The sequence below is a fragment of the Salmo salar genome, chromosome ssa23 (assembly GCF_905237065.1).
Source record: "Salmo salar chromosome ssa23, Ssal_v3.1, whole genome shotgun sequence".
NCBI lineage: Eukaryota > Metazoa > Chordata > Actinopteri > Salmoniformes > Salmonidae > Salmo > Salmo salar.
Window position 1 is genome coordinate 8,778,559 of NC_059464.1, and position 25,087 is coordinate 8,803,645.

A 25,087-nucleotide genomic window follows, 5' to 3' on the forward strand; every position below is an offset into this window, starting at 1 on the left:
ACATACGTTACATGTGGAATATGTACAAGACGTGCAATCCTTCTCCTGCGTTTCATCAATAATGACCTCTAAAGGGATCAATAGTTGTATTGAAAATTGGTTAAGTAGCTGGCAGGTAGACAGTACTGGTATGCGTCCGTGTTTGCTGTGCGTTGTCCTGACGTTGTACTTACGTTGCCAATCTCAAAGTTCTGCCTCATGAGCAGGTAGAGCGAAGCGGAGGCATGGGATCTGATGGTGCCAATACTGCTGCTACAGTTCCTCAGTAGACGCAGACACAGGTCAGCACACTGCTCTGTCTCCTCCTCGAACAGCAACTCTGGGAACTACACACACACACACACACACACACAAACAGTAGTAGGAAACAGAACAGATACACAGAGATAAACAGACAATACGCAGACGTTTTACAAATTGACTTCACAAAATCTCTTTAAAAAAGTGCAACTCCTCGATGGAAAATATCGACACGATTGTAGACAGGAAGTCAATTCTGACCTTGGAGACGAGAGCCCTCTGTGTAGCAAAGCAGTGCTGGAGGTAGAGGGCACTCTGGTTACAGGCCATGCTATGGAGCAGCACCTTCAACATTCCGCCCAGGATACTCTCCTTCGACTCTGCCACAGACACCGTCTAGGATACACAAATACCGTCATTGCAAATAAGAATTTGCTCGAAATTGACTTGCCTAGTTAAATAAAGGTTAAATAAAACAACATTTAAAAATACATATCACAATCCATCAATAAATTTGTATTATCCCCAGAGGGAAATTTGGCTTGCAAATGTGTCCATCTTTCAACCTGACTGTGTGCGTGCGTGTGTGGGGAGTCTGGTGCCTCTTAAAGGTAGACTCAGCGATATGACATAGGTGCACAGAGTAAACAGCATAGTGGGCACATTTCCACAACAACTAAGAGTGTTGAAGCGCGAGGCTGTACTTATCAGCTATTTTGGTGCCCTGGCTGCCACGCTGCAAGAGCGTGAAGCGAACTTGTGCACGTACACATGCGCAGATATTGCTAGTGACTGTGTGAGAGCAAAGTCTTGCATCTCGATCATCGCAAGATCTGCAGGGCTGCTCGTGGAAATGTCATTCCTCTGTACCTGGACGATGATCTCCAGAGTGTCCAGAATGATCAGGTTGGCCTCCGTTGCCAGGTTACCGTCAATAAGTGCTTCGTGCTCCAGCTCCGCTCGGGTCCTGTCACGGGAAACAGGACGTGACAGACGGTCAGACACTCTCCAAAATGGCCGCCGGCCAGCTCCATACTCATGGGGTCCCCTTGAATGCCACAGCACTCATGCCTGACAGTCACATTCGAGCCATCGCACACAGATAGGAGTTCTTCCATGTGCAACGTACTGTAAGGGGTTTGGTGTATGGAGGGGTTGAAGAGTAGGATGATGGTGGTGGGGCGTTATGACATGTTTTGTTACAGTTGATGAGTTACACACCTAACTACTAAAGGCTCCTGGGTTGTGTAGTAGGATGCCGTCTCTAAACCTGCACGACACATTACTCACACAGTACACCACAGAGTCCAGAGCACACGGTAGCTACGCGCTGCATGGCATGGCTAGCACACGGAGAGGAGAGCAGGGGACCCAAACGCACCTCCAACCCTTGGGGGGGGGGAGTTACATGCTGACCAAACCGGACGCGCACACGTTGATTTTGTTCACCCACACCAGACGCGATCAGGACACGCAGGTTGAAATATCAAAACAAACTCTGAACCAACTACATTAATTTGGGGACAGGTCAAAAAGCATTAAACATTTATGGCAATTAGCTAGCTAGCTAGCTTGCTGTTGCTAGCTAATTTGTCCTGGGATATAAACATTGGATTGTTATTTTACCTGAAATGCACAAGGTCCACTACTCCGACAATTCATCCACAGATAAAACGATAAACCAAATTAGGTTCTCATCATCTCCCCTCCTTCCTTCAGGCTTCTTTTTATTCTTTTATATGAAGGTTGGCAACCAACTTTACAGTGCATTACTACAACTGACTGGAGTGCGGACCGCAATCACCCACGTGGGTATGTGCTCCTAAAAACCAATGAGGAGATGGGAGAGGTCGGACTTGCAGCGCGTTGAGCGTCACAAGTAGAACCAATTTCTATTTTAGCGCCTGGCCACGCAGACGCTCGCGAGCAGTGTGGGTGCAATGATTGAATAACATGCATGTGTAAATTTATTTCGCAATGCTCGCGCACGTGACGCGAGTGGTGTGGTCAGCATGTTAGGCAGCAGAGGTAAGACAGGAGGAAGGTTAGGGAGGCACTGGTTGGATGGAGAGCGGTAGAGGTAGAGAGGCCACACCAATAGAAGATGTGATGTCGATGAAAGTGCTTATCCATTTTTTTGTTGTTGATTAAATGGACATTCAGTATTACAAACGGGTCTAATTGGCAAGTACACATGCTGTACAATCATCTACATGTTCTACTGTGCAAATTGTCACACATGCTAAAATAAACCAATTGAGAACCTACCAGTTAAGACAGAATCACATTGATTTCACCCATCTAAACCCAGAATAGCGAATAGAGGCACACGTCGGTCAGAACCCAAATGAGCACTGCACACTGGTTAAAGGACCAGCAGTCCCACTGCAGGTGCCAGACAGACATAAACCACAAGCACCGTTACAGGAGAGGTTAGGGGTCAGAGTTCAGGGTTCGGAGGTAATGAGTCAGGTCACCAAAGCAGCAGGAGGAACTCAGAGCACTGCAGCACACTGACTCCAGGGGGACCATTCAATACAATACCTGAGTGATCTGTGGCTCCTACACAGAGGCACAGTGAGACACAAGAGAACATTCGGAGGAATGAGTTCACAGATGAAATGGGATGGAGGAAAAGACGCATGTGCCTTACAGGCGTTTTAAACACTGAGCATCTGAAAACAATAGGATAGGGTCAATCAGCGTGTATTCTTCTGTTGTAGCATCAGGAATCCGACCCATATCGCTCGGTGTGGGCTTGTTCTCTTCAAACTAGATTCTTGTTTCTTTTAAGAAGCCCCACTATAGGGCCTGAGTGGATTGTAAGATGGCGATGTGTGCGTGCATCTCTGTGTGTGTGTGTGTGTGTGTGTGTGTGTGTGTGTGTGTGTGTGTAAAAAGCTTAAGCATACTTGTCCATCCTCTCGCTGTGCTGGCGCCAGTGTGTCATGTCTTTCCTCCAGCGCAGATTTTCCTGGCTGCCGAAGGCACTGCCTGACGGACTCCTCTCTACCGGGTGGGGGAAGAGACGACGACATAAGAGGAGGAGAGAAGTTAGAGGGGAAAAAGAAGGCAAGGAGATGTGGAGCGAAAGGGAAAGAGAAGTTGAAGGCGAGAGAGATGGAATGGTCATTTTCAGATCACTTTTCCCAATGCGTGTGTGTGTTCCGTGTGTACCTAGCTGTCCCCTACTGCGGCGGACCATCTCCTGCCGTGCCCCGATGCTCCCCAGTATGGCCTCCTCCAGCTTGGCCTTCATGTCCTTGGACTTCTTGAAGGTCAGGCTGTTCATGCGCTCAAAGGCCTTCTTCCCCTGCATGGTGAAAACAATGTGGGCCTTTTTCCATGATGAGGATGGAGAGAAGTTACACAGGGTTACTGCGCCACACCAAGAGAGGTAAAATGGAAGAGAGATGGATTATATAAGAGTAAGGTGAGCCGAAAAGAGTAGGAAAGCCGAAAAGAGTAAGGAAAGCTCTCCGATTAAGATTACTTTATTAGTCAACTGCACACAAGGTCCAACTGATACTTCAGTTCCACTTGTAACCCAACCTCTCCGAAAAACAAACAAACACACACACACACACACACACACACACACACCACACACACACACACACACACACACACACACACACACACGAAGTCGGAAGTTTACATACACTTAGGTTGGAGTCATTAAAACTTGTTTTTCAACCACTCCACACATTTCTTGTTAACAAACTATTGTTTTGGCAAGTCGGTTAGGACATCTACTTTGTGCATGACAAGTCATGCACAAACAATTGTTTACAGACAGATTTCACTGTATCAGAAATTCCAGTGGGTCAGAAGTTTACATAACCTAAGTTGACTGTGCCTTTAAACAGCTTGGAAAATTCCAGAAAATGTCATGGCTAGAAGCTTCTGACAGGCTAATTGACATCATTTGAGTCAATTGGAGGTGTACCTGTGGATGTATTTCAAGACCTACCTTTCAAACTCAGTGCCTCTGCTTGACCTCATGGGAAAATCAAAAGAAATCAGCCAAGACCTCAGAAAATAAATTGTAGACCTCCACAAGTCCGGTTCATCCTTGGGAGCAATTTCCAAATGCCTGAAGGTACCACGTTCATCTGTACAAACAATAGTACGCAAGTATAAACACCATGGGACCACGCAGCCGTCATACCGCTCAGGAAGGAGACGCGTTCTGTCTCCTAGAGATAAACATACTGTGGTGCGAAAAGTGCACATCAATCCCAGAACAACAGCAAAGGACCTTGTGAAGATGCTGGAGGAAACAGGTACAAAAGTATCTATATCCACAGTAAAACGAGTCCTATATCGACATAATCTGAAAGGCCGCTCAACAAGGAAGAAGCCACTGCTCCAAAACCACGATAAAAAAGCCAGACTTCAGTTTGCAACTGCACATGGGGACAAAGATTGTACTTTTTGGAGGAATGTCCTCTGATCTGATGAAACAAAAATAGAACTGTTTGGCCATAATGACCATCGTTATGTTAGGAGGAAAAAAGGGGGAGGCTTGCAAGCTGAAGAACACCATCCCAACCGTGAAGCAAGAGGGTGGCAGCATCATGTTGTGGAGGTGCTTTGCTGCAGGAGGGACTGGTGCACTTCACAAAATAGATGGCATTATGAGGAAGGAAAATTATGTGGAAATATTGAAGCAACATCTCAAGACATCAGTCAGGAAGTTAAAGCTTGGTCGCAAATGGGTCTTCCAAGTGGACAATGACCCCAAGCTACTTCAAAAGTTGTGGCAAAATGGCTTAAGGACAACAAAGTCAAGTTATTGGAGTAGCCATCACAAAGCCCTGAACTCAATCCTATAGAACATTTGTGGGCAGAACTGAAAAAGCGTGTGAGAGCAAGGAGGCCTACAAACCTGACTCAGTTACACCAGCTCTGTCAGGAGGAATGGGCCAAAATTGACCCACGTTTGACCCAAGTTAAACAATTTAAAGGCAAGTCTACCAAATACTAATTGAGTGTATGTAAACTTCTGACCCACTGGGAATGTGATGAAAGAAATAAAAGCTGAAATAAATCATGCTACTGTTATTCTGACATTTCACATTCTTGAAATAAAGTGGTGTTCCTAACTGATCTAAGACAGGGAATTTTTACTAGGATTAAATGTCAGGAATTGTGAAAAACTGAGTTTAAATATATTTGGCTATCGTGTATGTAAACTTCCGACTTCAACTGTACATATGGGAAGTACAAATTCATAGAACCTTTTGAAATAAGTTTCTTTCCACCCAGTCTTATCCAGGCACGAAATAATGGACTGTCAAGTGAGGCAATACACTTGACGTGCTTATACAGAATTGAGGCATTACTGTTAAGTTCATGTTTTAAGTATCCCTATTTTTCTGTTATTACGGGGCTATCACTCAGTCAAGAGTGCGGCTGCGCAGGAAGTTAGTTCGTGGATGGACCTAGCCGTGAGTGTAATGGCTACCTTGTAGTGTGTTCATACAGTATAGTAAACTTTGTTAAACTGGAACCTTGTCGTTGTGTCATTTCGAGTTAACATTGGTAGCAGAGGATGGCTAATAACTACAATGTGCCACCTCGCTTCGACGAGAAGAGGTCGTACGAAAGTTGGAAAAATGAACTTGGAATCTGGACACGGGTTACTGATCTGGACGCGAAAAAGCAAGCACTTGCGGTGGTATTATCGCTCGAGGGAAGAGCGAGAGATACAGCACTGGAAATATCCGTTGAGGATTTGAACAATGATGATGCTATGGGAACTTTGATCAGAGCACTGGATTCTGTATTTCTTAAAGAAGAGAAAGACCGTGCCTACGAGGCATATTCAAACTTTGACAGTGTTTCGAGAGATATTTCGGTTGCAATGACGGACTACATCATTGATTTCGAACAAAGGTACAATAGGATGCGCAAGTACGACATGGTTCTCCCGGATGCAGTGTTAGCTTTCAAGTTGCTAGATACTGCCTGTCTAGATGGTAGGGAGAAACAGTTGGCTTTGACTGCTTGTACTGTACTGACTTTTGCATCAATGAAGTCGGCACTAAAAAGAATTTTTGGTGAAAAGACGTCTGTCGCGCCGTTAACAGATGGAATGCAAGCGAGTGACGGAGCATATTACACTGAGCAGCAGAGAAAAGGCGCCAAAAAGTCACGTTCAAGACAACCTGAAGAGGGCGCCATTTCCCGGAACAAATCCACTGGACAAATATGGAAGGAGATCAAAATGTGCTGTTTGTCAAAGCACTTACCATTGGGTTAAAGACTGTCCTCATAAAAATGAACAAGTTAAACTAACAGAGGAAAATGTAAACACAGATATAGAGCAGTGTAACATTACACTGTTTTCAAATGAATCTGCTTCTGATACTGAGATTTTTTATAGTTGAATCCTTAGGATCTGCTGTTATTGATACTGCATGTACACGGACAGTGTGTGGTGCAAAATGGCTTGATAGCTATGTTAGTGAACTAAATATGAAAGAAGTACAAAATATGATTGACACACCAAGCAACAGAGCTTTCAAATTTGGAGATGGGAGAATTGTCCATTCTACCAAGAGAGTTAAGATACCAGCAAAAATTGGTCAGTCTAAGTGTCACATTGAAACAGAGGTGGTCCCTACAGATGTCCCCTTACTATTAAGCAAAGCTTCCCTCAAGAAGGCAGGGGCTGTACTAGACATAAAACATGACAAGGCAGTGATGTTTAAACAACCAGTGACTCTTGAACTTACTACCTCAGGCCACTATTGTGTAAACATTTTAGACAAAGACATCACACAGAGTCCATGCAAAAATGAGATTCGGACGGACACAGAGCACATGGAGATTCTGACAGTCACAGAGAACATGAACACAAAAGAAAAACAAAGTATTTTTTAAAGCTTTACAAACAGTTTGGACATGCTACAGTTGACAGACTTCAGAAGTTACTCAGCAGTTCAGGGAATAATGATGAGAGTATTTCCATTCTACAGCAGATAGTTAACAATTGTGAGACATGTCAAAAATACAGTAAACCTAAGCCCAAACCAGCTGTTGGTTTGCCACTAGCTTCCAAGTACAATGAAACAGTGGCTGTAGATCTACATGAGTTAGCACCAAGTGTGTGGTACCTTCACATAATCGACCACTTCACACGCTTCAGCACTGGAAGCATTGTGAATACAAAGAAACCCAGTGACGTCGTCAGGCACTTCATGCATTCCTGGGTAAGTGTGCATGGCCCTCCCCAGAAATTGTACAGTAACAATGGAGGAGAATTCAATAATAATGAAATAAGAGAAATGGCAGAGAAATTCAACATGGAGGTAAAGACAACTGCTGCATACAGTCCATGGAGCAATGGACTTCTGGAGAGACATAATCAAACACTCACAGAGATCATGCTGAAAGTGAAGCAAGACAATGGATGTGACTGGAACACAGCCCTAGATTGGGCTTTGATGGCAAAAAACTCTATGCACAATGTTCATGGTTACAGCCCATACCAACTAGTGTTCGGGCAGAACCCTAATCTTCCCTCTGTACTGGTTGACAAGCCACCAGCACTAGAAGGGGCCAGTGTGAGTGCATGGGTGGGACAGCACCTGTCAGCACTACATGCAGCGAGAAAAGCGTTCACTGAAGCAGAGTGCTCAGAAAGAATTCGCAGGGCTCTGCGTAAACAGCTACGACCCACCGATGAGAAGTACGAAACTGGAGACAAAGTGTACTACAAACGAGTTGACTGTCAAGAGTGGAAGGGACCGGGAGTAGTCATTGGCCAAGATGGTGTGGTGATATTTGTGAGGCACGGAGGCATCATTGTCAGGGTGCATCACTCAAGATTGCAGAAAGTAAATTATCAACAAGATAGAGGGGCTGTTGCTGAGAATCATCCTAATGAAAAGGAGACAGTAACAGACACAAACCTACCAGATGTCACATCCAATGATATGGACACTGAAACTGACACAGGAAATGGAGCAGAGACCTTCAAACATGCCACAGATAATACTGTTGAGCGTTCAAATGAGGAAAACATTCAACAACAGCCACATGTGTTAAGACAACATGGATGTTCCAATCTGAAAACTGGACAAACTGTTAAATACATGGACAGAGAAAGTGGTATTCCACATACAGCAACCATCATTGGACGAGCAGGAAAAGCCAAAGGAAAACACCAGAACTGGTACAACTTGCAGTACTCTGAACCAGTTACACTTTCTGGTACAACAGGGTCAGCTGACCTGTCACTTGTAGATAATCTCAGAATTGAACCAATGGAAAATCGAGAATGACATTCAAAATGATGATGTACTTGAAACAAAGGACGTGTCATTTGACTCAGCTAAGCTAGATGAGCTCAGTAATTGGAGGAAAAATGGAGTGTTTGAGGAAGTTACAGACATTGGCCAAAAATGTGTCTCAACAAGGTGGGTGTGTACCCTTAAAGAGTCCTTAACTGGAATAGTGCCTAAAGCACGTCTAGTGGCTAGAGGTTTTGAGGAGCTGGCTGCTAAACAACTCCCAAAAGACTCACCGACATGCGCCTCAGAGTCACTCAGATTGCTGATGTCCGTGATCTGCCAGAAAAAATGGAAACTTAATTCCATAGACATCAAATCTGCATTTTTGCAGGGAACAGAGCAGTCAAAAAAGATCAGAAGGGTTGTCCGAAGCACACTTGCTGGAGAAACACTTGCTCTTGCGGATGGAATTGACAATGCGATCTTTCTTGCAACTCTGTTCTCAGAGCTTACCACTGGTGAGACAAAACGGCACATTCTACCTGTAGTTTGTGTCACTGACAACTACTCATTAGTTGATGCTTTGAAGTCAACCAAGTCTGTCACAGAGAAAAGACTTCGTCTTCAGATTAGCAGCATCAAGGAACTTATTCAAGCACAGAGAATCCAGCGGATTCTGTGGTCGACCACAAAGGAACAGCTTGCTGACTGTCTGACTAAAAAGGGAGCATCCGGTCTTGTGCTCCTACAGGCTCTCAGTAATGGAAAGTGGCAGCTTGAGTAATACAAATAAAAACTGTCACAAAACCCATTTGTAATGGGGAACTTAAATAATACTTGGACATTGAATTATGTTGTTGATGTTTAATTTGCCTTTAAAGAAAAGGGGGAGATTGTTAAGTTCATGTTTTAAGTATCCCTATATTTCTGTTATTACGGGGCTATCACTCAGTCAAGAGTGCGGCTGCGCAGGAAGTTAGTTCGTGGATGGACCTAGCCGTGAGTGTAATGGCTACCTTGTAGTGTGTTCATACAGTATAGTAAACTTTGTTAAATTGGAACCTTGTCGTTGTGTCATTTCGAGTTAACAATTACTACAATAGATCTACAACACGCGCGTGCCTTTTCTGTGCTCCAGGTGTCACGTTACCTTGTACTCGAAGCAGGAGACACAGAGGAAGAGCATGTCCAGCAGACGGTTGAGCTGGGAGACAGATAGGTCAGTGAACCACTTCTGTAGTACACACTCATCTGCATTCTTCAGAACCCACAGCAGACAGATCAACAGACTGCGACTGGACTCTGCTGAGAAGGTGGCGTGCGGACGACTGGCCTGGGGAGAGAGAGAGATGGGAAAAGACCAAGGGGGAAAAAGGTGAGCAAAACAGAGAGGTAGAAAGGGGGAACTTAACAGAAGGAGAGAAAGTAACCGGAAGAAAAGAGAGGGAATAAGCAAGGAAGGGATGGAGAAAGAGAACAGGAATTGTAGGTGCCTGTGGGTTGAGCAGGAAGCTGCTGGGACGGGACATTGGAGTTGAGGTCCCCGCTATCGCCATGGCAACAGTCTGACTGATCATGCTGTTGCCGTCCTCTACAGACTCATCCCCCCCGGCCCCATCTGCGGACCCCTGAGCTCCCCCAGGGCGGCCCCACTGGATATGGGACTCTACATAAATGAGGGGGGGAGAGGAGAGAAACCAATCAGGATCAACAAGCACAAAACAAAATTAGTCGGGAGTAGCACATTAGAGTTGCAGACATTGTTTAATGGGCTTTTCCTGAGCAGCACCAGAACCAGTGGGATGCCCAAAGATTTCTAAAGCCACCTGATAGTCCATCTATCTAATCACACAGCCATTCAAGTATGGATAAACTCCACATATCTACAGACTCAGAATACTCCTGAAAGTTTAGGACAGGGAAAGGCTAAATGTAGAATTTAGACCCACCTGTGAAGTCGTGCAGCTGGGGCAGCGTTTCCATGACGATGCCGATGAGTGGCAGGTAGAGCATGGCGACACGGGCCTTGACCTCAGGGTCAGCGTAGCGGGGGTCGGAGTCATGGCTGGACAGCAGGTTATGGACCACACTGACCACCTTCTTATGTAAGCCAAACATCCTATAGGTTAGGTAGGGAGAAAGACAGAGGTTATTGTTTATTTGGACAGGGACAAGTTCAAACACATTGACCAAACAATTTCCTGATGCATTGCATTATGGCGTTTCTAGCTTACGCTAATTCTATACAATTGTTTTGTCATTCTTGACCCAAAAACTTTTGCGGAAACAAAAGACAGCGTGTGAGGTATCAAATCAAATGTATTGGTCACATACACATGGTTAGCAGATGTTAATGCAAGTGTAGCGAAATGCTTGGCTTCTAGTTCCGACAATGCAGTAATATCTAACAAGTAATCTAACAAATTCACAAAAACAACCTTATACATACAAATGTAAAGGGATGAATAAGAATATGTACATATAAATATATGGATGAGAGATGGCCGTGCGGCATAGGCAAGATGTAGTAGATGGTATAGAATACAGAATATATATATATGAGATGAGTAATGTAGGATATATAAACATTACTAAAGTGGCATTATTTAAAGTGACTAGTGATACCTTTATTAAGTCCATTTATTTAAGTGGCCAGAGATTTGTGTCTGTATGTTGGCAGCAGCCTCTCTTTGTTAGTGATGGCTGTTTAACAGTCTGATGGCCTTGAGATAGAAGCTGTTTTTCAGTCTCTCGGTCCCAGCTTTGATGCACCTGTACTGACCTCGCCTTCTGGATGATAGCTGGGTGAACAGGCAGTGGCTCGGATGGTTGATTTTTTTTTTTGCCTTCCTGTGACATCGGGTGCTGTAGGTGTCATGGAAGGCATGTAGTTTGCACCCAGTGATGCGTTGTGCAGACCGCACCACCCTCTGGAGAGCCTTGCGGTTGAGGGCGGTGCAGTTGACGTACCACGCTGTGATACAGCCCAACAGGATGCTCTCAATTGTGCATCTGTAAAAGTTTGGGTGTTTTAGGTGACAAGCCAAATTTCTTCAGCCTCCTGAGGTTAAAGAGGCGCTGTTGCGCCTTCTTCACCACGCTGTCTGTGTGGTTGGACCATTTCAGTTTGTCTGTGATGTATACACCGAGGAACTTCAAACTTTCCACCTTCTCCACTGCTGTCCCGTCGATGTGGATGGGGGGGTGCTCCGTCTGCTGTTTCTTGAAGTCCACGATCATCTCCTTTGTTTTGTTGACGTTGACTGAGAGGTTATTTTCCTGACTCCACACTCCGAGGGCCCTCACCTCCTCCTTCCTAACTGACTGAGTATATTGGTTCCTGACTTCCCTGAAGAGTTGCATATTGTTGGGGCTATTCGATCTAATGCAGAACGACACAGGATGTTTTTGTGCTGGTCAAGGGGAGTCAAGTCTGGGGTGAAACAGGCTATATCTGTTCTTAGTTCTACATTTTTTGAACGGGGCATGCTTGTTTAAGATGGAGAGGAAAGCACTTTTGAATAGCAACCAGGCATCCTCTACTGACAGGATGAGGTCAATATCCTTCCAGGATACCCGGGCCAGGTCGGTTAGAAAGTCCTGCTCGCTGAAGTATTTTAGGGAGCTTTTGACAGTGATGAGGGATGGTTGTTTGACCGCGGACCCATTACGCATGCAGGCAATGAGGCAGTGATCGCTGAGATCCTGGTTGAAGACAGCAGAGGTGCATTTAGAGGGCAAGTTGGTCAGGATGATATCTAAGACAGTGCCCATGGTTACGAATTTAGGGTTGTACCTGGTAGGTTCCTTGATAATTTGTGTGAGATTGAGGGCATCAAGCTTAGATTGTAGGACGGCCAGGGTGTTAAGCATGTCCCAATTCATCCAATGGCAGCGAGGAGTATACCACCTCAGTCATCGGCTTCATCAATAAGTGCATCGACGACGTCGTCCCCACAGTGACCTTACGTACATATCCCAACCAGAAGCCATGGATTACAGGCAACATCCGTATTGAGCTAAAAGCTAGAGCTGCCGCTTTCAAGGAGCGGGACATTAATCTGGAAGCTTGTAAGAAATCCTGCTATACCCTCATAAGAACTATCAAACAAGCAAAGCGGATTAAGATCGAATCCTACTAGACCAGCACTGACGCTCGTCGGATGTGGCAGGGCTTGAAAACTATTACAGACTACAAAGGGAAACCCAGACGCAAGCTGCCCAGTGACACGAGCCTACCAGATGAGCTAAATGCCTTTTATGCTCGCTTCGAGACAAGCAACACTGAAGCATGCACGAGAGCACCAGCTGTTCTGGTGAGTTTGAGAGTTGTTCTTGAGAGTTTGAAAGCTGAAAAGGTTGCTTTTAGTACTTGCTGTCCTTCTCTCTATCCATGGGTGCTTCATTCTGTCTCTCCAAAACTGTATCATAACACTCTCGGTAGCCAATGTGAGTGAGACCTTTAAACAGGTCAACATTCACAAAGCCGCGGGGCCAGATGGAATACCAGGATGTGTACTTAAAACATGCACATTACAACTGGCAAGTGTCTCCACTGACATTTTCAACCTCTCCCTGACCGAGTCTGTAATACCTACATGTTTCAAGCAGACCACCGTAGTCCCTGTGCCCAAGGAAGCAAAGGTAACCTGCCTAAATGATAACCACCCCGTGGCACTCACATCGGTAGCCATGAAGTGCTTTGAAAGGCTGGTCATGGCTCACAACAGCATCATCCCAGATACAATAGACCCATTCCAATATGCATACCGCCCCAACAGATCCACAGATGACGCAATCTCAAATTGCAGTCCACACTCACCTTTCCCACATGGACAAAAGGAACACATGTGAAAATGCTATTCATTGACTACAGCTCAGTGTTCAACACCATAGTGACCACGAAGCTCATCACTAGCTAAGGACCATGGGACTAAACACCTTCCTCTGCAACGTGAGCCTGGACTTCCTAAAACGGGCCTCCCCATGTGGTAAGGGTAGGCAACAACACGTCTGCCACGCTGATCCTCAACACTGGGGACCCTCAGGGGTTTGTACTTAGTCCACTCCTGTACTCCACTGTGGGGACGACGTCGTCAATGCACTTTTAGGATGAACATTCATTGTTCACCCACTACTGCGTGGCCAAACACGACTCCAACACCACCATTAAGTTTGCTGACGACACAACAGTGGTAGGCCTGATCACCGACAACGATGAGACAGCCTATAGAGAGGAGGCCAGAGAACTGGCAGTGTGGTGCCAGGACAACAACCTCTCACTCAATGTGAGCAAGACAAAGGAGCTGATCGTGGACTACAGGAAAAGGGCCCCCATTAACATCGACGGGGCTGTAATGGACCGGGTCGAAAGTTTCAAGTTCCTTGGTGTCCACATCAGTTAAATAAAGGTTAAGTAAACAAACACACCAAGACAGTCGTGAAGAGGGCACAACAAAACATTTTCCCCCCTCAGGAGACTGAAAAGATTTGGCAAGGGTCCCTAGGTGCTCAAAAAGTTCTACAGCTGCACCATTGAGAGCATCCTGACCGGTTGTATCATCGCCTGGTATGGCAACTGCTCGGCATCAGACCGTAAGGCGCTACAGAGGGTAGTGCGTACAGCCCAGTACATCAGTGGAGCCAAGTTTCCTGCCATCCAGGACCTCTATAATAGGCAGTGTCAGAGGAAAGCCCATAAAATTGTCAGAGACTCCAGTCCCCCAAGTCAAGGACTGTTTTCTCTGCTACAGCACGGCAAGTGGTCCCAGAGCGCCAAGTCTAGGACCAAAAGGCTCCTTAACAGCTTCTACCCCCAAGCCATAAGACTGCTGAACAATTAATGAAATGGCCACCGGACTATTTACATTGACACCACCCTCCCCCCACATTTGTTTTGTACATTACTGCTACTCGCTGTTTATTATCTATGCATAGTCATTTCACCCCTAATTACATGTACAAATTACCTCAACTAACCTGTACCCCAGCACACTGACTCGGTACCCCCTGTATATAGCCTCGTTATTTTGTGTTACTTTTAATTCTTTTTTACTTTAGTTTATTTGGTGAATATTTTCTTAACTCTTCTTGAACTGCTTGTAAGTAAACATTTCACGATAAGGTCTACACTTGTTGTATTCGGCGCAAGTTACCCCAAGTTACCCTAACAGGTAGGCCTACATTACATTCAATGTGTTTATGCAAGTTTTCTGGGACATAAAATTCACCAATAGGATGCTAACTTGTTAAAAGATCACATTTGGGATCTAGCTAATGATTAGCCTAATAGGGTAAATGCAGATTAGCTATAAATAAATAGGCTGAAGCATGGGGTAGCCTCTATGCTGCATCAGCTGGGCTACAGGTGTTAACGCTTACTGCTAACAGCATACCTGATAACATGGACCATTCATAGGCTATATGGACAAAGTCCAATACCATCACCAGCTGGGCTTTTAAACTGTCACTATATGGGGCAGATGTTCACATCATCATTTTTGTAGGTTTGTGTCAAGAACTGCAACGCTGCTGGGTTTTTCCACGCTCAACAGTTTCCCGTGTGTATCAAGAATGGTCCACCACCCAAAGGACATCCAGCCAACTTGACAACTGTGGGAAGCATTGGAGTCAACATGTGCCAGCATCCCTATGGAATGCTTTCAACACCCTTTAGAGTCCATGCCCCGACCAATTGAGGCTGTTCTGAGGGCAAAATGGGGCGCTGCAGCTCAATATTAGGAAAGTGTCCTTAATATTTTGAATACTCATTGTATACGTCAGATGAACGATAACCCTGCTTATTAACAGTCACTCACTCACACAATGTACTGCCCCTTAGCCTTGAGAGGGTCAAAAATGACAAAGACACACAGTATAGGTCAAAGGAGAGAAACCTTCTCAATAGCACGCCACGCACAGTACCCCCCTAGACCTTCAGAAAGTACAGAATGACCGAGAGAAACATGAGGTCCAAGTGACCACAGTAACCCTCACACACAGTAACAAAATGTACTAACCACCTAGGAGCCTGCCTCGAGAATGACAGAGAGCGACAAAGGAGCCAAATGACATAACCTCTCGGTCTCCCTATCACACACAAACACAAACACACAGACAGTAACACAGTTTATGATTACTGACGCTTCGGCCTCTGGGTCCAGGATGACAGCCAGTTCAGTCAGCACCAGACCAGCCAGGTAGTGCTGCTCTCTGAAGGGGACAGACAACTCAAACATGTTGGCTATCTTCTGGTCCTGGGCATGGGTAGAGAAGCCAGAACTCTGTGGAGATGGAGAGAGGTATGGAGAGAGTGAGAAACAGAAGCAGGGGATGATTTAGAGACATTGTCCACACACCACTTACTCCTCCAAGATGTGTGTGCGTGTGTATATCTATGTGTGTGTCCAGTGTGTGTGTATTGTGTATAGCTGACCTGTGAGGTTGCGGATGACATGCTGGGTGAAGGCGAGGCGGGGGGCGTGAGGAGGCTGCAGGGCAGGTTAAGTGTGACGTAGTGCTCGTGGCTACAGACGATCCTCAGGAAGTCGAGTCTCAGGGACTCCAGAGTCGGGTTCTGCAGCATGTACAGCTTAGTGGATACCTGGGGAAAGACATGGAATGAGGTCTAGAAAACTGCCCAAAAAACAGGGTTTGATGGAGAAGCACTGTTGAGGCCCTTTACTCCAAGTCAGTGAAGTGACATCCAGTAGTGTAATTCAAATCAAATCTTATTTGTTACGTGCTCCGAATACAACAGGTGTAGACCTTACCGTAAAATGCTTACTTACAAGCCCTTAACTAACAATGCAGTTCAAGAAAGAGTTAAAAAGTAACACAATAAAATAACAATAACGAGGCCATATACAGGGGGTACCGGTACCGAGTCAATGTGTGGGGGTACAGGTTAGTCAAGTTATTTTGTACATGTAGGTAGGGGTAAAGTGACTATGCATAGTTAATAAACAGCGAGTAGCAGCAATGTACAAAACAAATGTGGGGGGAGGGTGGTGTCAATGTACAAAACAAAGGGGTTTCAATGTAAATAGTCCGGGTGGCAATTTGATTAATTGTTCAGCAGTCATATGGCTTGGGGGTAGAAGCTGTTAAGGAGCCTTTGGGACATAGACTTGGCATTCCGGTACCGCTTGCTGAGCGGTAGCAGAGTGAACAGTCTATGACTTTGGTGACTGGAGTCTTTAACAACTTGTTGGGCCTTCCTATGACACCGCCTAGCATATAGGTCCTGGATGGCAGGATGTACTGGGCCGTACGCACTTACATCTGTAGCGCCTTTACGGTCAGATGCCGAGCAATTGCCATACCAGGCGGTGATGCAACCGGTCAGGATGCTCTCGATGGTTCCGCTGTAGAACTTTTTGAGGATCTGGGGACCCATGCCAAATTATTTCTCCTGAGGGGGAAAATGTTTTGTCATGCACTCTTCACGACTGTCTTGGTGTGTTTGGACCATGATAGTTCATTTCTGATGTGGACACCAAGGAACTTGAAACTCTCGACCCGGTCCATTACAGCCCTGTCGATATTGATGGGGGCCTGTTCGGCCCGCCATTTCCTGTAGTCTACGATCAGCTCCTTCGTCTTGCTCACATTAAGGGAGAGGCTGTTGTCCTGGCACCACACTGCCAGGTCTCTGACCTCCTCCCTATAGGCTGTCTCGTTGTTGTCGGTGATCAGGCATACCACTGTTGTGTCGTCAGCAAACTTAATGATGGTGTTGGAGTCGTGTTTGGCCACGCAGTCGTGGGTGAACAGGGAGTACACGGGGGGACTAAGCACGCACCCCTTAGGGACCCCAGTGTTGAGGATCAGCGTGGCAGATGTGTTGTTACCTAACCTTAACACCTGGGGGCGGCCCGTCAGGAAGTCCAGGATCCAGTTGCAGAGGGAGGTGTTTAGTAACATTGGCCTTAGCTTAGTGATGAGCTTTGCGGGCACTATGGTGTTGAACGCTGAACTGTAGTCAATGAACAGCATTCTCACATAGGTGTTCCTTTTGTCCAGGTGGGAAAGGGCAGTGTGGAGTGTGATTGAGATTGTGTCATCTGTGGATCTGTTGGAACAGGTATGCGAATTGGAGTGGGTCTAGGGTTTCCGGGATGATGGTGTTGATGTGAGCCATGTCCAGCCTTTCAAAGCACTTCATGGCTACCGACGTGAGTGCTACAGGGCGGTAATCATTTAGGCAGGATAGCAGGATTGATAATTGGCAGAATAGCTACTGTAGCGTTACTTCCGAAATCCTGTGCACAAGGTCACTCTAATCTATCATAGTGGTTTCATCACCAAGCCTTTTAAATGAAAGCAGATTCTGCAAGGATGTTGTCATTGAGGTGCTGTTGGGTGCTAAGTGGGTTGGTTCCCTCTCCCAGTACCTGTTTCCAGTATGTCTTGATGAGGGAGAAGACAAAGCCTCGGTCCATGACAGACAGCAGGTCATTCAGGAAGAAGGCCAGGCTGGTGTTCAGACGCTCCACCAACTCCAGGTCCTGATTGGACAGAAACACAAGGTCAGAGGTCAGGTTAAAGTCTCGAGAACACTGCTCGATCTGATTGACTCAGAACCAGAAAAGGTCAATTTATTTGAAGTATCTGTGTGGTTAGTGGCATTAGAAACTGCTGTGTTGATGTAAGCCTGATCTGTACTGTCCCGTGTGTCCTATGCTGGTGACAAAGTTTATTCAAATTTTCACTCCTACCTTCTGAAAGCGTGAGACAATGTCCCCAGCGATGGTGCTGACCAGGGCTGTAATGTCATCCATGAAGCGCTCGGGGAAACGGTTCTTTCTGGGCGACTCTAGCCGGTCGGTGAAGTACAGGTGGTGGATGATGCTCTTCACCTGAGGAGTGAGGTCATCAAGGTGAGACAGGGCCCAACCATAGATGATAGAGGACTCTAGGGCCCAAAAGCTTGTTTTAGCATGGGCAGCGCCATTGAGGACTTTCACCATTTTGAAGTAGTAACTGGGTGGGACTTCATATGGGTTAAGGATGGATCACATAATTCCATCCAGGTCATCAGGAGGAATCAGCCAATGAATTGTGCTTGTGAGTAAACATTCCATAACTGCAGGTGGCAATACATCGCCAACCTTGGCATAATACCTGTTCAAACAACACACTACTCCATAATGGGACAGACACATTTTTTTACATTTTAGTCATTTAGCAGACGCTCTTATCCAGAGCGACTTACAGTTGTGAATACATTTCATACATTTTTTTTTCTTTTTCGTACTGGTCCCCCGTGGGAATCGAACCCACAACCCTGGCGTTGCAAACACCATGCTCTACCAACTGAGCCACACGGGACTTCCTGAAGACACAGTGATGTCTAAGTCTATGGGCCCAACACATAGTGGTAGTCATGAGTCGTCAACATCTGGCCAAGTTGCAAAGTTGGAAGCCCCATGTAGTTCTACAATTTATCTTCTTAAAATCAGTTTTTCAAACTAACCAAGCAATTCTGGTGGACATGCAACCAGGCCAGAGCAGTACAGGTCGGCACAGCTTAGTAGTGTGAAAAGGGCGCCAGAGATGCAGCTGTGTGTAGTCTTGTCTTACCATGAGCTCAAAGAAGAACCAGGCCTGTTGTAGAGCTCCCTCCCTGACGATGCCACTGCTCACCACCCACTGTAGGGCCAGCTCCTCATGGAACAACTGAGACACAGAGAGATGGAGACACACAGACCAAACAGTTAAGCTCAAACTAAATTGATGTGTGTGTCTATCTTAAACATGTAATATTTGCTCAGAAAGACTAAATAATCCACTTGGTGCACCTGTGTCTGGTGGTAACACTGAAAAGGGAGGCTTCATTAAAATATAAATATGTTTTATTTATATATTTATATAAATAAATATAAAAGTGTGTGCTGTTTCCCTGAACAAGAGTAAAAGTGCTATAGTTAGTGGTACATTACACACAGACACACACACACACACACTTCAATCACAGCCAAGAGGTGGGACTTCTACACTCTACATCAGGGAAGGGCAACTGGAGGCCAGCGACCCCCCTTTTGTCAGTCGAGGTCTCGACTTACTGGTTAGAGTTAGAATAAACAAGGTGCAATTTCTAAATGTGGTTGTGTATCGGCAGTTTTTCTCCTGTTATGTCAGTCACCGAGTCACTCAATTAGGCCATGTCAGCTACATTTTTTTATTTTTTATTTTTAGATCGGCAAGTTAGTCTCGCCAGCTATCTAAACCTGTAGTAATCACAGTTGAATTACCAACCTGGGGTCCCCCATGGATTTTGTTAGTCACTCAGTCACTCAATCAGATATCATATTAAAAACTGCAAACAATTCTCTCCGCTCCATGAAAAATGAGCAGAATTGCAGGAAATTGCTAAATGTTCTCTCCACCCCATGACAATGTGTAGAATTACAGCAAACTTGCTTTAAAACTGCCACATGGCAAAATGTGTAGAATTGCAGAAAATGAACTAATAAAACGTAACATTTTTGTCTCACCTGTCAAGAGGGGGGCTGCTAAAATGTTTTGCTCGCAAGGTGTGGGGACCCTCCAAACAAAATGTAATTTAGGGCTGCATGCTTATTTGGATCCCCATTATCTTTTGCAGAAGCAGCAGCTACTCTCCCGGGGTCCACAAATGTGTGTGTATGGATGTAGGTATGCAGACTTGCATGCCACTGTGGCCCCTCATTAGGAGTTCAGATGTTTTGTGGTCCCCAACCTCATCAAAGTTGCCCATCCCTGCTCTACATCCAAAAAGACCACAATCCCCCAAATACACCATCCAATCAAGAGGCACACATCCAAACACAGACAGGTGAATAAGGTGAGGGGGGCTCTCTGTATGGTTCCTCCCCCAGTGTAGACAGTGGCAGGTACCTTTCTGGTGGGTAACCGTCCTGTTAAAGTTTGCAAGAAACTGGAGCTCTCAGTGTGCGAAGACATGCGGTTGCCACAGCGCTCCATGGCCTATGGGTGGGATGGATGGGACGGTGACAACAACAACAGGTTAGTGAGGTCTAGCTGTAGCACCTTCTCAACCCAAGGAGATGTGTCTGCAGCAGAATCCCTCTCTCACACACACACACACAATTAACAAACATGAGCACAAACAAATCACACAAAACAACATAATCTAACCTACAGTATACAAAACATACAGTACCAATGTAGAAGTAGAGTGTGTGAGTTCCCTCATATTTACATTTCTTACACACCTCATTAGATACATTTTACACAAGTGGAAAAACTGTCGCTAGACATGCAGTTCGTGCACAGTTTAAACTGTGGGGGAAAAATGACAACAAACACCCCAAATGTGGGTTAACTTGTGCGTACAACTTAACTCAGTTAAATAAACATGCATATAGGATTTTTTACTGAATCTTTGGACATGACTAGACCCACAAAACATCCTTCATTTGGGGCGGCAGGTAGCCTAGTGGTTAGAGCGTTGGCTAGATCAAATCTCCGAGCTGACAAGGTAAAAATCTGTCGTTCTGCCCCTGAACAAGGCAGTTAACCCACTGTTCCTAGGCCGTCATTGAAAATAAGAATATGTTCTTACTGACTTGCCTAAATAAATAAAGGCAAAATAAAAAAATAAAAAATGTCAACCAATGACGACAACCATAGTCACAACACAGACAGAAAAAAGACAAAGAGAAGCACGTACACACTCGCAGTCACTCCCAAACCCACCCAGCACACTCCACATCATGCCCGTCCCACACGCTGAATGAGATTAGTAGTAGGTCATGCATGGGTTTAAATGATCATGGTGAAAATTAAACAGGACTGGGAATGACAGGGTGAAGAAAGCCAATTAAAATGAATGTGCAGTGAGAAATTCTTCTGCACTTGTTTCAAGACAGTGACAACCCCCCGGCTTCAGAATGGGCATAGATGTTTCTTCTACAGCCAACTGGAGAGAGAAAGGTGTTGTGTAAAAACTGAAAGGATGACAAGAAGGGAAATAACTAAAGAAGAAAGAACTGAAGATGGCGGTCTAAGGTTCAGCTTTGACTTCCTAAGTCTGGAGCGTGTAGGTGAGGGGTGGTTGAGGTGCGGGTTAAGAAGGGTAGGGAGTGACGGTGATGTGTTTTTTGGTGGGAGAGGAAGGGAGTTATTGTTGAAGCACCTGCATGGTGTCAGTGTCAGAACCGGTGCTGGATCTCCAGGGGGTGCTCTTACACCCCATGGTGTGCACCCAGGAGTTGGAGCGGTCTAGGCCCTGAGACGTCAAGGGTCCCAGGTCAAAGGGTAGGCAAGATTAAGGGAGCAACAAGCGGACGGAGCAGCACAGGGGAAGAAGGAATAGCATAGAGGTTAAAGGTTAAGATGATTGAATCGTAAGCAGCAGGGCGGAATAATAAAGTTAGCTAGTTAAAGATCTGAAATAATTTAATTAGAAACCCATGATTCATGAAAACAGCAAAGCATGAACAGATTAGATCGCATATCCCATCATGATAATCTGCACCCTTGGTTCAGAAACAAGAATACAGGTTAGTTTAGTAGCATTATACTGTAGGTATCATTTGTCACACAGAGGAAGCCATAGAACTAGAATTACTAGGATACCTTGAACAGGAATCTCCATTCAAGTCGATGTGCCATCATGGGTGGCTATTCTATTTCTATGGGGGTAGCATCCATCACGCTAGACCAGACTATTCAGAAAGACCGAGAAGGGAGTGTTCATCACTCACTCATCTGTCAAGCACTTTTGGGGTCAAATTAAGTAATTTGATCAAAGTACCAAATCATTGTACGATTTATATGACTGCATTAGAGTAACAAGTCCATGTTATTAACTCATTTACAAAGTGTCTCTGCAATACACTTGGATACCCCTGGAAATGACCCAACTAACAGAGCCATGAAGATTGTTTAACGTTACTAAAAGTGTGCTACTGTATGCTTTGCTATGCCTTCGTCGCTGAGGTTGCCCTCTCTCTTCTGTGTGTCAGGTTGCCAATACAGGGGTTACAGAGATAAGGTGTTCCTGCTGATGTTTGTCCATCAGCTATAGGGTTTGACAAGTCACACAGTTGAGAAATGCTGCTCTCAGGTTCATAGTGTACAGTAAGTGATACAGTGAACGCTTATGTGGAGGCAGAAACAGTGGGGCTTTTCAATCCAATCCTCTTTGAAGTCAGTGAATCCATGTAAATGAGGGGGGAAAAAAGTGCTTCAGTGTACGCTTGTTATATAATTAAGCAATAAGGCCAGAGTGGGTGTGGTTTATGGCCAATATATCACAGCTAAGGGCTGTTCTTTTGGACGACGCAAAGCGGAAATCCTGGATACAGACCTTAGCTGTGGTATAGTGGTCATATACCACAAACCCCCGAGATACCTTATTGCTATTATAAGCTGGTTACCAATATAATTAGAGCAGTGCATTCGGAAAGTATTCAGAATCCTAGACTTTTTCCACATTGTTACATTACAGCCTTATTCTAAAATGGATTAAATAGTTTGCTCCCCTCAATCTACACACAATACCCCATGACAAAGCAAAAACTGATTTTCGAAATGTTTGCAAAAAAAGGATCTCTGTACTTTCCTCCATTAATCTTTCCCTCGATCCTGATTAGTCGCCCAGTCCCTGCCTCTGAAAAATATCCCGACAGCACGATGCTGCCACCACCATGCTTCATCAGAAGTGACGCTTGGCATTCAGACCAAAGAGTTCAATCTTGGTTTCATCAGACCAGAGAATCTTGTTTCTCATGGTCTGAGAGTCCTTTAGGTGCCTTTTGGCAACTCCAAGCGGGCTGTCATTTGCCTTTTACTGTGGGAGTGGCTTCCGTCTGGCCACTCTACCATAAATACCTGATTGGTGAAGTGCTGCAGAGATGGTTGTCCTTCTGGAAGGTTCTCCCATTTCCACAGAGGAACTCTAGAGCTCTGTCAGTGAGACCATCGACACAATCCTGTCTCAGAGCTCTATGGACAATTCCTTCGACCTCATAGCTTGGTTTTTGCTCTGACATGCACCGTCTACTCTGGGACCTTATATAGACAAGTGTGTGCCTTTCCAAATCATGTCCAATCAATTGAATTTACCACAGGTGGAATATAATCAAGTTGTAGAAACATCTTAAGGATGATCAAAGGAAACGGAATGCACCGGAGCTCAATTTCGAGTCTCATAGCAAAGAGTCTGAATACTTAGGTAAATAAGCATTGGCTTTAAAAAATGTAACATTTGCAAAAAGTTATAAAAACCTGTTTTTGCCTTCTCATTATGGGGTATTGTGTGTAGATTTTTTTATTTAATACATTTTAGAATAAGGCTGTAACATACCAAAATGTGGAAAAAAGTCAAAGGGTCTGAATATCGAAGGCACTGTATATCACGGCTGTCAGCCAAATCAGCATTCAGGGCTCGAACCACCCAGTTTATAATGCAAAATATGTCCCATATAACATAATTCAGACTACAACTGAACTATAGTTTAGTTTCTTACTGAAAAGTAAAACACCAGTGTTTTAATATAAATTTTTTGCTGAAGGAGTTCTATTTTGGTGGCCTCCGGTGAACTGACTCCATCCAAAATATACAGCGAAATGATTGAATCTAATAATGGCGCCAGAGGGGAAGGCTGCCGTTTACGGGCTCCTGACCAATTGCGCTATTTTTGTATATTGCTGATCCTACAATGTTTTGTATATAACAGCGATTACTAACCTCGATTTGGATGAGTACTTCTATTTCAACGAATCGGAGCCAAAGGACATAATGCTCATCCCAGACCAAACCCAATCCCCATCACTCGGAGGCTGCGGCGACATAGATATCCTGCACGCCAACCTCTAACAGGACTGAGTGGATAAGTCGCCATCACCCTCAATTCTATTGGCGAATTTGAAATTATTAGAATATAAACTGGATGAGCTCCATTAGAGACTATCCTATCCATGTGATCTGAAAAACGAATATCCTACGTTTCACCGCTTCGTGGCTGAACAAGTACATGGAAAATATAAATCTAGTTGGTTTTTCTATACATCGGCAGAACAGAACAGCTGCCTAAGGTAAGCTGTGGGGAGGGGGGTGTGTCTCTTCGTCAAAACAGTTGGTGTGCGATATCTAATATTGAGGAAGTCTCAAGGTTCTGCTTAGAATACCTCATGATAAGCTGTAGACCACACTATTTACCAAGAGAGTTTTCATCTACATTTTTCGTAGCCATCTATTTACCACCACAAACCGATGCTGGCACTAAAACCATAAGCGAACAAGAAAATACTCACCCACATGCGGTGCTCCTTGTGTCCAGGGATTTTGATACAGGGAAACTGAAATCTGTTTTGCCTAATTTCTACCAGTATACCTCGTGTGCAACTAAAGGTGAAAAAAAACTACAGATCAACTCTACACTACACACAGAGATGCATACAAAGCTCTGCCTCCATTTGGCAAATCTTACCATAACTCTATCCTCCTGATTCCAGTTTACAAGCAAAAACTAAAGCAGGGAGTACCAGTGACACGCTCCATATGGAAGTGGTCCGATAAAGCGGAAGTCTAAGGTACAGGTGTGTTTTGCTAGCACAGATTGGAAAATTTTCCGGGGTTTCATCCGATGGCA

General features: G+C 45.0%; 1 protein-coding gene across 16 annotated transcripts in view; it reads right to left on the reverse strand.

Annotated features, from left to right (window-relative positions):
- Positions 1 to 25,087, reverse strand: part of LOC106584026 (dedicator of cytokinesis protein 7) — a 105,405-nt gene that overhangs the window by 9,878 nt on the left and 70,440 nt on the right. For 3 of the 16 annotated variants that reach the window (XM_014168799.2, XM_014168801.2, XM_014168800.2), the window contains exons 21-36: positions 21,625 to 21,717; positions 20,364 to 20,453; positions 19,068 to 19,163; positions 18,203 to 18,343; positions 17,879 to 17,992; positions 15,919 to 16,086; positions 15,627 to 15,766; positions 10,433 to 10,602; positions 9,977 to 10,149; positions 9,634 to 9,816; positions 3,418 to 3,577; positions 3,153 to 3,249; positions 2,785 to 2,802; positions 1,111 to 1,207; positions 502 to 636; positions 174 to 326 (exon numbers count right to left, since the gene is read on the reverse strand). In XM_014168799.2, coding sequence (XP_014024274.2) covers positions 174 to 326; positions 502 to 636; positions 1,111 to 1,207; positions 2,785 to 2,802; positions 3,153 to 3,249; positions 3,418 to 3,577; positions 9,634 to 9,816; positions 9,977 to 10,149; positions 10,433 to 10,602; positions 15,627 to 15,766; positions 15,919 to 16,086; positions 17,879 to 17,992; positions 18,203 to 18,343; positions 19,068 to 19,163; positions 20,364 to 20,453; positions 21,625 to 21,717 — 2,028 coding nt within the window. Of the gene's footprint in view, positions 1 to 173; positions 327 to 501; positions 637 to 1,110; positions 1,208 to 2,784; positions 2,803 to 3,152; positions 3,250 to 3,417; positions 3,578 to 9,633; positions 9,817 to 9,976; positions 10,150 to 10,432; positions 10,603 to 15,626; positions 15,767 to 15,918; positions 16,087 to 17,878; positions 17,993 to 18,202; positions 18,400 to 19,067; positions 19,164 to 20,363; positions 20,454 to 21,624; positions 21,718 to 25,087 lie in introns of those variants that run through there. The other 13 variants (XM_014168806.2, XM_014168805.2, XM_014168804.2 and 10 more) reach the window with 9 other exon arrangements.